This window comes from Myotis yumanensis, unplaced genomic scaffold, assembly GCF_028538775.1.
Source record: "Myotis yumanensis isolate MYYU_CA2020_CCGP unplaced genomic scaffold, mMyoYum1.0.hap1 SCAF_2, whole genome shotgun sequence".
In the NCBI taxonomy this organism is placed as follows: Eukaryota; Metazoa; Chordata; class Mammalia; order Chiroptera; family Vespertilionidae; genus Myotis; species Myotis yumanensis.
In genome coordinates, this window is record NW_027223753.1 from 211,659,835 (window position 1) to 211,674,510 (window position 14,676).

General features: G+C 49.6%; 1 protein-coding gene across 1 annotated transcript in view; it reads left to right on the forward strand.

Annotated features, from left to right (window-relative positions):
• DSCAM (DS cell adhesion molecule) overlaps nt 1-13,689 on the forward strand; it is a 469,770-nt gene extending 456,081 nt beyond the window's left edge. The window contains exon 34 of the mRNA XM_070403791.1: nt 12,729-13,689. Within this exon, the coding sequence (XP_070259892.1) occupies nt 12,729-13,081 (353 nt within the window). The 3' untranslated portion in view covers nt 13,082-13,689. The remainder of the gene's footprint in view (nt 1-12,728) is intronic.
• Nucleotides 13,690-14,676: the final 987 nt, after the last annotated feature.

The window sequence follows — 14,676 nt, forward strand, 5'->3', positions numbered from 1 at the left end:
GCTGCACTGAGGGCTTCAAAGGAGAGAGGCCCTACTGTGCACCAGCATCTGGACCCTGGTTTTACTGAGTTACCCAACGTGACAGTGACTGGCTAATGTCACATCCATCACAGTTTGTTCTCTGCCTTGAGCCTGGGAGAATGGTCTGGGTTTGTGGATGGAGCTGCAAACCCTAAGGCCTGCAGGGCCTGGCAGATCATGTAACTAAATGAAGAGATTACGAAGCAGGGGGACGGGAGTGATGGGATAGGAACAATTTAAGAGCCCAGGGACTATCTAGAGCAATGGTTCTCAACCTTCCCAACGCTGCGACCCTTTAATACACTTCCTCATGTTGTGGTGACCCCCAATTTCATTGTTACAAATTGAACATAATTAAAGCATAGTGATTAATCACAAAAACAATATGTAATTATATATGTGTTTTCCGATGGTCTTAGGTGACCCCTGTGAAAGGGTCGTTCGACCCTCACAGGGGTCGCGACCCACAGGTCGAGAACCGCTGATCTAGAGCAAATGGCCCTAGCAAGCTCCCCCCAACTGATCCCAAGTGAAAATGGGGACCCAGTATGAGCGAGTTTCTCAAGAGAAGCCAGAAATCTTGGTTTTATATGGACACTCGCAGTTCTTAAGTGTTGGCTCCGGTGTTTGCATACCACTATACAGGGCAAATAAAGCACCTCGTTAGACTGGGTCCAAACCAAGGCAGCCAGTCGCAGTTATTCTCTGAAAAATCACCTCTTTTCCACACACTGAAACAGGTGCCTGCAGACTTTGCTTTGCAGACTGGCCTGCCCCTTCTTGTTGAATCCAGGTGTATTTCTCGTTCTCCCATTTCCTGAACCGCGACACTGGTTCTATTTCAAACATTTATCTTCACTTTTAAATTACTGTGATTCCTCTGGGTTTTATGGCATAAGGCCCAGCTGAAATGAGCCTCATAAATACATAAAAATATATAAAATGAGAATTGTCTATCCAGCGACTAATCTTCCAAGCAGAGGCAAAGATCCTCGCCAGCAGACAATAAAGAGTGATGGCTTCATTTAGTTTCATTCCGCTACCTCCTCGGGGAGAGGATGAGCTGTTATTTATGGGTGTTGTTATTTCAAGTATTTTTTTATTATTGACACTTACGTGCAAGCAAATGCAGAGACATGTAGGACAAACTGCCGTGACTTCCTGTGGCTGCCCTGCCTGAATGTGTGGAAGATAGGAGAGGAGAGCTCAGCCAGTGTGGCTCAGTGGTTGAGCATCAACCTATGAACCAGGAGGTCACGTTTTGATTCCCAGTCAGGGCACATGCCTGGGTTGCAGGCTCAATCGCCAGTAGGGAGGGGAGGCCGGGGGGAGGGGGAACATGCAGGAGGCAGCTAATCAATGCTTTTCTCTCACCATTGATGTTCCTATCTCTCTCTCACTTCCTCTCTGAAATCAATAAAAATATATTTTTTAACAAAGGACAGGAGGCAAGAATGCATGCCTGTGGGCATGTCCTTAGTCTTGCTGGGCTTCAGTTGCTGCATCTATAAAATGGGCAAAACACTGTTACCCAGCAAGCATTCAACTGCCCGATGCACATAGAAGCCAATACTATGGCATGGGTTTGAGAAAAGAAAAAGCTCTGGTTACAAGGAAGTCAAATGGCAAGGAGACAGAAGGCAAAGTTCAACTCTGTCTCCCCAATGGAGGAGTCGGAGCAAGATTTAAGGGGTTTCAGCACTGAATCTCCTGGACAGCAGCCCCTTTGCTTCTGGAAGGGTCCCTGGTGCTGTGGTTCTGGTCAAGCCTTGGTCCTTTGGCTCTGAGGTGGAGTGGGGAGTTAAGGGCCCGCAGGTGTTACTCTTGAGTGGCGTATTCAAGGTTTAAACTTGGGTTCTGGGTTTTTTCAGAAACAGGACAGGACCACTTTGAGCTGGTTCTGTGGTTACAACATCGGCGCCGACTCGATGGGGTTTGTGTAAGACAAATGGAACCTACGCAGGTGAAGCTGTTAGCAGTTGTGTCTGCTGTTGCCTGTTGACATTGTTAGTTCCCAGTGACTCCAGGGTGTCTCCAGGGTTGCTGCTGGCTCCCTTCTCCCTTCCTTCTTTTGTTTGTTCTCCTTCAGGGGCCATTGATGTCCTGGGGAGCACCCATGTCATAGCCGTCCCACCCATTAGGTACCTTAGGCTTCCATCTAAGAGACACGGCTGCCGTGCCCCCTTCACGGATGAGCTCCTGGGTTACAGGACTGTCCCATTTGTGCCGGCCTTGAAATAAGTCAGGGCTTGAGTTTCTTTCTGATGACTTGTTCATATTGTTGGCTTAATAGTGAAAAAAGTTTAAGCCTTTTTCATGATATTATTGCCTGGATCCATTAAAGCAGTGGAAAGATCGCAACTACATAAGTTGCTATCATCTTAACATACTCCTTAAACCAGCGGTCACCAACCTTTCGCTCCTCACGGACCACCAGTGGTCCGAGGACCACCGGTTGGCGACCGCTGCCTTAGACTAAAATGATTTTATAACTTTAGGAATGAATAATATTTTAAATCAGTGGGAATCCTCATGTCCACCAACTTTGGTCCACACTAGATGACTATTTGGTTAACATTAAATAGGCTTTTTAGGGGAAAAAATATCTCATCCTTCTGGAAGCCTTTCTGTTGCTCCTTATAATACAACTAAATGCCACACTGGGCTGAAGACCCCAGGTGACAATTTATTATCCTGCTGACTGGGGGCCACATCAAACTAGCAGCGCCTTGGGTGTGCCTGTGCTTTGCGTGGTTCCGGGTGGTTCTCAGTCCTAGTGTGTCTCTGGGCAGCCTTCAAAGTCTCCGGCTAGCCTTCTCCTCCCATCAGGTCCTCTTTTTTAATTACCTTTTCCCATTTACAATCCCAAGCTTTTAAACTCTCTACAAATAAAGATCTAGTTAAATGAACTTGGCCAAATGGTGGCTCTGGGAAGATAGGAAACACGTCTTGTATTTCTCTCCCAGAGTCTAGCAGATACCTGGCAGCAGAGTGACTGTTGGAGGAATATGTTTAAATGGTTTAGTGGAATTGAATACATGCTCCTAACGCTCTGTCTGGCACATAGTAGGTGCTTAATAAACACTGTCGAGCGAATGAATAGGTTGTGGCTGACAGTGATAAGGCTGGCCACTTGGTTAAAATATGAAGGTTATTAGGAATTGTGAGTAAAATACCAGAGGACATGGAAGTGCGTGCCATCTTCCAGGCGAACATTAAACAGAGTAATTTCTTTTCTTTCCTTGCTCTTAACAAGCCGTGAGGAATCTCTTCCTCAGCTAAGGGGGACAGGGAGGTGCCCCAGGAAATGTGGCCAGCTCACCCCCGAGGCACACCTCAGGATCTAGCTTTAGAGTTTTAGTAATTCCTGGATTTGGAATGTGCTGCATTTCTAGGACTTGTATATTTTAAGTACAGTACCACGTGTGTACTTGTTCTGTTTTCTTCAGTAAGAGATGGCTATTTCCGTCTTTAAAAACAAGCAAAACAAGCAAACCAAACTCTGTACTTCTCCAAGAAACAGCTGGAAAGTGTAACCGCTTCTTTTCCTCTTGCCCAGGGTGGCTTCTGAGACTTGGATTACAGCGTCTTGTCTTGGTTTCGGGTAGCATCTTGAGCCAGTTTCTGCCGTTCTTGGGTTACTGCTTCTTTATTCATGATGCGTACCCTATGCCCTCAAGAGATGCCATTGCACAAAGCTACTCAAATCAAGTGAAAGCTTCAAATGTGCAACCTAATAGGGCCTGCCCCGCTAGCAGCGGGGAAACTTCTGCCCCTTTGGAGCTCAGCTGTCACACCCCGGGACCCCAGCCTTGACCTCAGCTGTTCCATGATGAAAGCAGCTGCCCTTTCCCGGCTGGAAATGGCCACTGCCTGCTGCCGCCTGGGCAGTTCTCTGAGTGACCAGCGGATGAAGCAGAGATCCTCAGGGACCAGGGGTCCAGAGGGAAGAAAGGAGATAAAGGCTGGGAGACAGGAATGACCTTGAGAGCAAGATCCCTCTGAGCTGCCAAATGTACCATCTTTCAAATACCCCTAAGATTCAAGTTAGAAGGACCCTGGAGCCATTAGCAACACCTCCGCACATTGCTCTTCACTCCCCACTCTGGGTGGACCTAAATATTCAAATGTGCTCATCTTGGCTCCTTCCTGGAAAACCAAGTCCCTCTGATGTGCATGTGCAATGTTGTCTTCTTAAAGACCCTGCTTTAATTTTAGTCCGATGTCCCTTGGACACATAAAGTGGCGCGTGTTCGGAAGGGCCCCAAGCTGGGAACTCTAAGCCCACTGGCCTTTTGCAGCTGCCTCCTCCCCACCCTGCACTGGTCGCAGCACCAAGCCCACAGACCTGCCAGGTGCTTGCAGGTTTTTGCAGCTGCTGCCGTGCGTCCCCCAGCGCCCGAGTCTGTTCTTTTGTTCCGACAGCCTTTTCTCTGGCCTCTGGGCCCCTTCGCCAGCTCGCTGCCTTTCTTGGTTCTCTTATTTGGGTTCAGCTCTAGTTGTTGGGGAGCCCGAAGATAGTGGAAGGTGAGGAGGAGGCCTGTGCCTGACAGACCTGTGACGGAGAGGCAGGTGGGCTCCCTGTGTCCTGTGGTGTGAGCAGAAGGAAGCTTCTAGATTCCAGGGCTGCAGATGCAAGCAGAGGCTCACCACGGTGATTGCATCGTCAGAAACACAAATATAACAAGTATATTGCACTCATTTATTCATCCCATAGTTATTGACTCTCTTCTCCATGAAAAGATACTGCACCCGGTATTACTCAAAGACATAAAAGTGCTAATACTGTATATTAAACCAACATTTCCCACAGTCTCCGTAGTTTATCAGAACAGCGTGGAGTATCATGGCAGCAGACCAAGAGTCTGAAAGACACAAGACTGACAAACAAGGGGGTTGGAGAAACAAGGCAAAATCCAGCTTATGGAAGTCAGGCACCACCCCTCCTACACACGGGGGGCGGGGGGGGGGGGGGGGAGCGGAGACAGACAGACAGACTACACATGGCCCAGTGAGATGCCATGATGAGTCAGGAGCAACCTGGGAACATACAAAAAGGTAAGAAGAGAACAGCAAAGACCATCGTCTTTCACTGTGGTCCCGTGTAGACATGGCTGTCACCAAGTCCTAATGCAGCCTACTTCCCACACTGGGAAGCTACAGCCATAAATTCAAGTGATGTAGCCAGCCCCCTCCAGTCCAGATGCCTTGCTCTCAGGATAAAGACCTCCGAGGTTCTGAGAGGCCAGCCTCGTCTTCCTCACCAGGCATGACCCCTGCTCTCTGGGCTCCAACTCTCTGGCCTCCTGAGATCTACAAGCATCTACTTCCTCTGTCTGGAAAATACTTATTTCCAGGCTAACTCGGCCCTTCCATGGGACGACTCAGTATGTACAGGGGTTGCTGAGATGGGTCTGCAGCCTCATGGCTGAGCAGGTACAAGGCCCCAGCCAGGCTCCTCCCCAGTGTCCCCCAGTGTGTGGGTCCCCGGGGGTCTCACATGGGAACTCTCTTTGAGCCCCATGGCCTCTTCCTCACTGGGGACTTCTCAGTCCCTGTTAATGAGCTCCACACTTGCCTAAACGTCAGGAGGGCAGATTCCAATCCTGCTTCTGGTTGAGAACTGCTTTAGTTCAGAAGAGCCGTGAGCAGCCGCTAAGTCCAAGCCCCACTTCGTACACAAGTGTAGTGTGTGTGTGTGTGTGTGTGTGTTTTGTGCGTTTTTTGGGTTTTTTTTGCTTTTGTTTTTTCTTTATTGATTTTAGATAGAGAAGGGGGAGAAAGCGAGGGAGAGAGAAACGTAGATGTGAGAGAGAAACATGGATCGGTTGCCTCTCCACACGCACCCCGACCAGAGATGGAACCCACAACCTGGGTACGTGCCCTGACCTGGAATCAAACTCACCACCTTTCGGTGTAAGGGACAATGCTCCAACCAACTGAGCCCCACCGGCCAGGGCCACAGCGTGGTTGTTAAAGTTCACTAGTGAGTAGGAGGGTGTACCGATGAGCTCTGAAAAATGCACGAGGCCTCTGAAGTACAAGCCAGGGGTGGGAACAGGATCTGTGTCCATGGGCCTCCGATAGCTATCTCGCATTATTTATTGAGGGGTTTTCCTGGTTGCCTTAGGGAGTGAAGATTCATTTACCAAGAGAGATTGGTTTACAAGCTTTCATTACCATGCTGCCGCATTAATATTAAGCCAAAGAAGTGTTAGATCTCACCTGCGCTGGTGTGGGCGGACTGCACGCTCCCTGGTGGCTGGCTCTTTGAAGCTGCAGTGTGATTGCAAGTCTGATCCGTGTGATTTTCATTGAAATTGCCAGAACTCAAGGTTAGCATTCTGTGCTGCTTGCTTTTGCATTAATAGCAAGCTTCATCTAAGCACAGATAGCAAACCTTGTTAGAAATTGATGGAAGTTCCTTTGTAGGTGGCCCCAGTGGAGATGGAGGTCCCTAGGGACCCTGAGTCACTTTCATTCCGCAGGAGTTTGTTGTGGAAGGCTATGCATGTCTCAGTTGCTAATAAAGAGGAAGAAGGCCTTGGAATCGGAGGCTCTAGAAATGCATTCTCCTGGCTGCTGTGGCTCAGTGGTTGAGCATCGACCTATGAACCAGGAGGTCTCGGTTTGATTCTTGGTCAGGGCACATGCCCAGGTTGCAGGCTCCATCCCCAGTGTAGGGCGTGCAGGAAGCAGCCAATCAATGATTCTCTCTCCTCATTGATGTTTCTCTCTCTCTCTCTCTCTCCCTATCCCTTCCTCTCTGAAATCAATAATATATATAAAGAAATGCATTCATTGATTCCATACTTATCCCCAAATTCCTCATACAGATGTAGTTAACCAGTTCTCACAGGGAGATAGAGCATAATAAAGGAGCTTTTAGACTTAAAGGTACCTTAAGAAGTTAACATCCTTCAATTGATCAAAGTTAAGAGCTGAAACTGAAAGGGTTCACAGAACTATTTCAAGGCAGAGGCAGGATGTTTTTATTATTAACTCTATTATAGATGTCCCCCATTTTCGCTCCCTTTGCCTCCCCCCACCCTGCCCTCACCCCTCCTAGGCCTTCACCACATTAATATCTATGTCCACGGCCTATGCATATATGCATATATATTCTTTGCTTGATCTCTTTCCATCCCACCCTGAGACTTGTCAGTCTGTCCCATGCATTCATGCCTCTAGTCCTATTTTGTTCATCAGTTTCTTTTGTTCTTCAGATTCCACATATAAGTGAGATCATGTGATATTTGTCTTTCTCAGAGACAGGATTTGGACACAAAGTGTAGAACTCTCTAGTTCACGCTCTTTCCATTGTCCTAAGCTCCCACCCATCAGGTCAAGTGGAGGCTCTCTGGCTGCTGTTCCGTGGGGCCCATCCCTCACTTTTCCCATAAAGAACTGAGGCCATAACTCCTTGTGGACTAGATAAGACTGAGGAGTATGAGTCCTTATGCTGGTTGAATTCAGTGTATTTCAAGTGATATAAGGACCCACTTGGGAAGATGAACTTTGACCTTCTAAATGCGTTTCTCATCAACAGGATACTTCCTTGCGGTGGGCGGTGCTGTGCATAGAAGCATGCTGACCAGCATCCCTGGCTCTGTCCAGCAGAAGCTGGGAGCTAACCCCACCCCCACTTGTGACAACCCAAGATGTCTTCAGTCATAGCCATCTGCCCCCTGGGGGCAAAATCACCCACACTGAGAACCATTAATCCAGACTTTAGACATTTCCCCCTGGTGTGTGCATTGTCTGGGAATAGATTCATGGGATGTGCACTCATTATACATTTTCTCAATAGACTGATTCTTCTCCTGTGTTGATATTGATTTTCCCCTTATTCTTCCGAAGCTGAAATGCATTCAGACTTGTGTGTGAGTCTGAATATATTGAGAATGTTCAGGAAGCTTTGCTTTCCTGGTAAGAGGGGGGTCTCCTGGTCTTCGGCTAAAGAGAGGCAGGCTTAATGCAGCAGTTTCCACACAGTCGGGGCCAGCCATGGTCCGAAGGCCCCCTTAGCGGGCAGGCTTCAAGCAACTATCGCAGGTGGACGCGGCACCACCGGGGCAGTCTGTGCTGGTCAGGGTGGAGGTGAGGAGTTGAGACGGTACCAGTGAGTAAAGTGGTTAGGGACAGGGGGGAAACATTAGAAATATTAGTAGCACCAAAGGTTCCCAGAGGGCAGTGACAGGAGGGTTAGAAATAGACCATTGTGACAAATAACAAGGCATGACATTGAAATCATGGCCAGATCATTCCTCAAGGCATAAATCATAAGAGCCTCCGACTGGCATGGGGTGAGGGGTGCAGCTGTGGTATGGGGGCTGCAGGCCGATGAGGCAACGTGGAGAAATGCTTCCATAACACAGAGGCCCCAGAGAGATTGGGCCACCATTGTGAGAACCGGGGACAGGGCCCTCTCGTCACCTGTAACCTGCATCTGTTCCCATAGTGCCGCCTCGTGTCCTCTCTCTCCTCCTCTCTGCCACATCCCATGATTCAGTTCAGTCCCTTTCCATCCACTTTTCTCTACCTGTGGCTCTTTATCGCTTGTTTTCATCTCTCCTTGTTCTGTCTCCATGGTTCTTCCCTCTGTTTCTGTGTGTGTGTGTGTGTGTGTGTGTGTGTATTTCCATCTCTCTGATCTCTAAACTCAGAGAGGGGTGGAGAGGAAAGCTGGACAGAAACAAGGAGGAGGAAGTTAAATGATAGACAGTGTACATCCTTGCTGAAAATAGACATGAACACCATGGTAACGGATTTCGCTAGAGACAGCCCTAAGGCCGGGCTTTGGCTCCGCCCATGTTTGTGGCCACGTGGATTTGCACGCAAGGGGCCTGTGCACCTGAGAGAAGTGACTTTTTGGAATTCAAAGCAAAGAGATCCTGAACTCCTGGGTCACTGCTGCTGTCATACACATGGAAGAACCCAAGGGGGTCCTGGCTACTTAGCTACAGATGTGGAGCCCTGGGAAGCGTGCAGAGGGCTGAGGCTCCTCCTCGCTCCTGGGGAAGATCCAGGAGAGCTGCTGCTTCGAATGTAACCCTCGGGGGCCTTTGGGGGCAGCTGGACAAGCATCTGCTCCCCCAGGGAGCAGGGAAACTGGAAGGAGTGACTCTGACTTGGCCTCAGTGGAGAAGGAAGGATGGGGGACAGGTTAGCCCACAGAGGCGCCCCTAGGAGCTCAGGGCACAGGAGGGACCCTGTGAACCACAACCACGTTGGCTCCTGTTATTGTTAAAGAGCGATCCCCTCCTTCCCACGGTTGATGGAAGCAGAGACTGTCACCCTACATAGAACTTTCAGAGAGAGTTCACGTGGTGTCCCCAGCCCACCCCAGCCAAGAAGGACAGGCATCTGTACTAGTGTCCTGTGGCTGCCGTAACAAAGTACCACAAACTTGGTGGCTTAAACCAACAAGTTTAATGCTCTCACAGTTCTAGAGGCCAGAAGCCCAAAACCAAGGTGTCATCAGAGCCGGGCCCCCTCCTGAAACGCAAGGAAAGAATCCTTCCTTGCCTCTTCTGATTTCTCGCAGCCCTGGGCATTCCTTGGCTTGTGGCGGCATCATTCCAACCTGCCCCTCCATCTTCACACGGCTTCCTCCCTCTTCTCTGTGCCTCCAATCTCCCTCTGCCTGTGTCTTATGGAGACACATGGCATTGCATTGAGGGCCTACCTTAAATCCAGGCGATCTCACCTGGAGATCCTGACCTTAATTACACCTGCAAAGACTCTTTCTCCAAATAAGGTCACATTCACAGATTCCGAGGACTAGGACATGGGCATATCTTTTGGGTGAACCCTAATCAACCCACTAAAGACAGAAACAAAGGTATAAAAAAATAGTTCCCAGCTCATGTCCCTGGTAGATCCCCAGCCCATAACTTCAACCCCTCTGAGAAGGAAGACGTCTGATTGGACCTTTTCACATGCGTTATCTAACCCAATCCTCACCATAACCCTACATGGTAGGTTCTGCCACTGGTCCCATTTTGTGAATGAAGAAACTGAGCCCAGATTTATAGAGGTGAAATGCAGGCAATGTCATCCCGGCCTCTACTCTTAATCACCACCGTTAGAATCATTGTTTCGTTTCTCGTGTGTGAGACAGGCTCAGGGAGAGCAGGGAGGCCAAGACCATCAGGTGCCCATATCCAGGTTGTCACCACAGCTTTCCATTTCACTTCTCTCTTTTCCTGGAGTAATGCGTGCATGGGTTGTCTCTATCTATCGGCGTCTGAAGAACATGCAAGATGGATGGATGATTAGAGAACCCGGTTTTCCAAGTGGTCCTTGGACCAGCACAGGGGTGGGATTTGAATAGACCCAAGTACCTTTAATAAACAAAGCTTATCACCGCTTACATGGGTGCTTGCTGCTGCCTTCGTGCATGAGTGATGAAGAGAGCTCATTTGCAGCATTGACACAGTTGATAGTGCCAATCAGAAAGCACACACACTGTCGAAAGAGCTAGTAGAGCACCATACAGCATCACAAAGCTTTGGCTGAGAAACCGCATCACCAGAGACAGTGAGTATTGAGAGGGGCCTGGCAGATCTGCACAGCAGACACAGGTAGCCCGTGTATAGAGACACAGCGCTGAGCGGTTGCCATTAGTCATGATTTCCAGTCCTCGCCAGTCGTTCCCACCTGCCCTGACCCTCTTGATCACTCTTTCTAAAGTGGGAGCCCCTGGGGACTGCAAGCAGATACCGTGGGCTCTGTCTTTTGATTCCACACACATTTTTCCCATGTAATCTAGGACCCGTGCATCCTGCCATCTAGCCAGGACTCAGATGTGATTGCTTTTTAGGGGCTAAATAGGCCCCTCACTCAGTGGGGAGCTGCTGGGTAGAAACTCGTTCCTGGGTCTGTGACAACACATGACTAGCATGTCAGGTGTCCTGCGTCACTGGGCCTCAGGAAGAGCAAGGCGAGTTCTTGGACCTCCATTTTAAAATAACCCTGGAGGTCAATGAACTCCACATGTTGTCAAGTATTTTTTAACAAGACTAAGAAACAATAGTCATGTTAACAAATAAGAGGACAGCCCTAACTGGTTTGGCTCAGTGGATAGAGTGTCAGCCTGCGGACTGAAGGGTCCCAGATTCAATTCCAGTCAAGGGCATGTAGCTTGGTTGTGGGCACATCCCCAGTGGGGGGTTTGCAGGAGGCAGCTGATCGATGTTTCTAACTCTCTGTCCCTCTCCCTTCCTCTCTGTAAAAAAATCAATAAAATATATTTTAAAAAATTAAATAAATAAATAAGAGGACAAATTAATATAATTTGCCTATTAGGCTCTTAGGAATAAAGACAGTCACTTTTAGGAAACTGGATATATAAAAATCCACAAATTCCAAAATGTGGTAAATTAGAGTTGACTCATATGTAAAATATTCTTCACACTACAAAGAGCTTTTCCAGTTTAATGTCATTTCTTAATGACAGTTGTTAATTACTTCATGATATTTGTTTGCAAATAATTAACCCCGACTAAAGAGAATGAATACCACATCCACCACCAGAAATAAAAATAAATCATTTTCAATGTTATCCTACAAGGCTTTCGGGGCATGAGGTTTCATTGTTTTTATTTAAACACTTCCGTTTTTCAGGAACAAGACTAATGCCCAACACAAGGTACACCTGGACCTTTGACCTTAGACTCCGTAATGACAGACCTCATGCATCATTGCTTCCAAGCCTGAATCCTGACACACCAGGCTCCAAAACCCTTTCCACAAGAAGGCCCTGTTATGCCAGTCTTTCTCCAAGAGTCCATGCCAGCTTATTGTCAAGGCCCTTCTTATCAGCTTTCCCTTGATCCTATTCACTGACTGAGGCCCACATCGAATTAGAGCTCCTTTGATTTCACGGAGCCAAATCTGAAGTGTCGCTGGGGCCATTTTCACCAAAAGTGATCAGAGAAACCTGGTAGCTTGAAGGTGACACAGCCTGTGGAACTGCCGAGACCAGATCCGGTGCTCCATTATTTTTTCTCTGTCGCCCCCGGAGCCCCTGCTCCCCCAAGCGCTTCCCATCACACCTGGGACTCGGGGAGCACATTTCACACCTGGCGTGCACGTCTGCCTTGGATGTAGTTTTTCTTTTTCTCTTTGTTTATTTGTTACTAGAGGCCCAGTGCAGGCCTGGCCGGCGACCAAAGTGCAAGCATCTGGTATGGAAGGGTAGGTCCCAGCTGACCTCTGGGCTCTGGGCAGCACCTGGGCCCCTGGCCTCCTACGCACCCCCCTCTGCCTCAGCACCTGGGAGCCGGGCGTCGGCCCCACCCATCAGGGCCACAGCACCCACGCCCGCCGTGTTCTGCGCCACCCCCTGGTGGTCAGCCCATGTCCTCGGTGGAGAGGACAATTTGCATATTAGGCTTTTATTATATAGGATTATTATTTTTGATGTGGCTTCTCTTTCTGTTGTGGGCTTCAGAAGGACCTTGGGACCTCATCTGTCTGGTTAAAGTGTGACACTGAAGAGTTCCTGTGCCATAGAGAGGCCGGCACATTAGAGAGGAGGATGGTCCCGCCTTTGCAGCGAGCTCTGACGAGGGGTTTGACAGCCTCACCCGGGTGCGGGGCTCACCTCTGAGCCCTGGATGGCCTGTCACGTGTGCACAGGGGCCCTCGGCACCCGCTCGCCGCCTGAAGCGCCCCGCTAACTGCTCTGTGTTTCTTTGCAGGTGACCTCATCCACTTGCCTCCATACCTTCGAATGGACTTCTTGTTGAACCGAAGTGGCCCGGGCACCAGCAGGGACCTGAGCTTAGGGCAGGCATGCTTGGAGCCGCAGAAAAGTCGGACCCTGAAGCGCCCCACGGTCCTGGAGCCCATCCCCATGGAGGCGCCCTCGGCCACGTCCTCCGCCCGAGAGGGACAGCAGTGGCCGCAGGGGGCCGTGGCCGCATTACCTCAGCGCGAAGGGGCCGAGCTGGGCCAGGCAGCTAAAATGAGCAGCTCCCAGGAATCGCTGCTCGACTCCCGGGGCCACTTGAAAGGCAGCAATCCGTACGCCAAGTCGTACACCCTGGTATAACAGACAGCATGGTGGGACCTCGGTTGTAAATACGGTTTAAAAAAACTCAATCAAAGCTACCTTTTTTTTACGGAATTCCAATATTTATAATTAAAGAAAATTGCCAAAATATATTAAAAAAAAGAGAAACTACTGCAACCACAGACAGTGCAAAGACTCTCCTGCTTTTTTTCTGTCTGAGTGTGAGCTCCATCTGCCTGGGCATCTGATTTTTTGGGAAAGAAGTCCAGTTTTATGATCTTCACAGGCTATTGCATTTTTACTGATTTTCTACACGTGCATGGGGGACTAATTAAACCTTCTGACCGGAAGTTCTATCACACACGATGCGAGAAAGAAAACAGGAAAGCATATTCCGCTCTCTGTGAATCTGCAAGGAACGCTGGCGCGGGGGCAGGGGGAGACTTAGTCATGTTTGCACACCTTTCTTTCCCATTAGGAACTGGGGCCTCGGTCTGACCTTCTTCTGTTGTTACTTAGGATGAGTGTCGTCCGTGAAGGGGAGGGGGGATCGATTTGGTTTTCTTTTTCGTTTATTTTTTAATTTAAAGAGACACTCTTTGCATTTTGTCTAAGCGAAATAAAGAAGAAAAGGTTGTCTGCCTTTATTTCGATGTCTGCTTCTCTCGTCTCCTCCTGATTGCTGGGTCCTCCTTCTTACGGATGCTGTTTGCAAATCCCAGAGCTGAACCCAGAACTCAAGCTGATAAACCAGCCAGGCTGCCCACGCTCGGGCCTCCGTGGGAACATCTGGGGACCGCGCAGAAGCCGCAGCTGGTCTCGGGCTCAGCCGGGGGCAGTCCTGAGCCTCCCAGATGTGGTGCTCCTCGTCCCCTGACCCTCCAGCTGGACCAGAGGGCAGCAAAGATGGCCTGAGAGCCAAACCCAGCCCACTGCTGTGTTTATAAATAAAGTTTTATTGGCACACAGCCACACGCACCATTCGAGTTTTGTTTGTCTGTTTCATGCCACTGGGGCGCGTTGAGGTGTTAGTTACAGCAGAGATGGTATGACCTGCGATTCTGGAAGTGGTTAGCGTCTGGCCCAGGACAGAGCATCGCCCCCCCCCCCCCCCCCCCCCCCCGCCTCTGCTGCTCCACATTGAGCCCCATTGGCTGGCGAAGGAGGGGGGTACCAGGAGGCTTCTGTGCGTCCTGCCTCCGGGACCTGTCCTGGTGCCCCGTGCCTGGTACCTCAGTTTGCAGGAGCCCATCTCAGTCATTACCTCTGATTCACTGGACTGCACCCAGAGGGAAACTGGGCAATAGTCGGTGATGTTCCTCCGAAACCTGACGCTTCACCTTCCTTCCTCTCCTTTTACACTGTTTACCACGGGGCTCGGGCTCATTCTACCGGGAGCTTCCTCTTCCCCAGCGTGAGCTGCCTTCTGTGTGGGCGCCCCTGCCCAGCGCGCCCTAGTGAGTATGTGATCCTCCCAAACAGCCATCCCTCCAGACCTTCTGCCCTGAAAGGGGAGGGTTCCTGAACTCCATGCCAGAGGTTTGCAACAAACAGAAAACGTGATCAAATCAATGCCCCGCTGCTCAGCCGCCCCTTCCTCTCCCTTCATCACCTCCATGGGCTCCCTCCCCTTC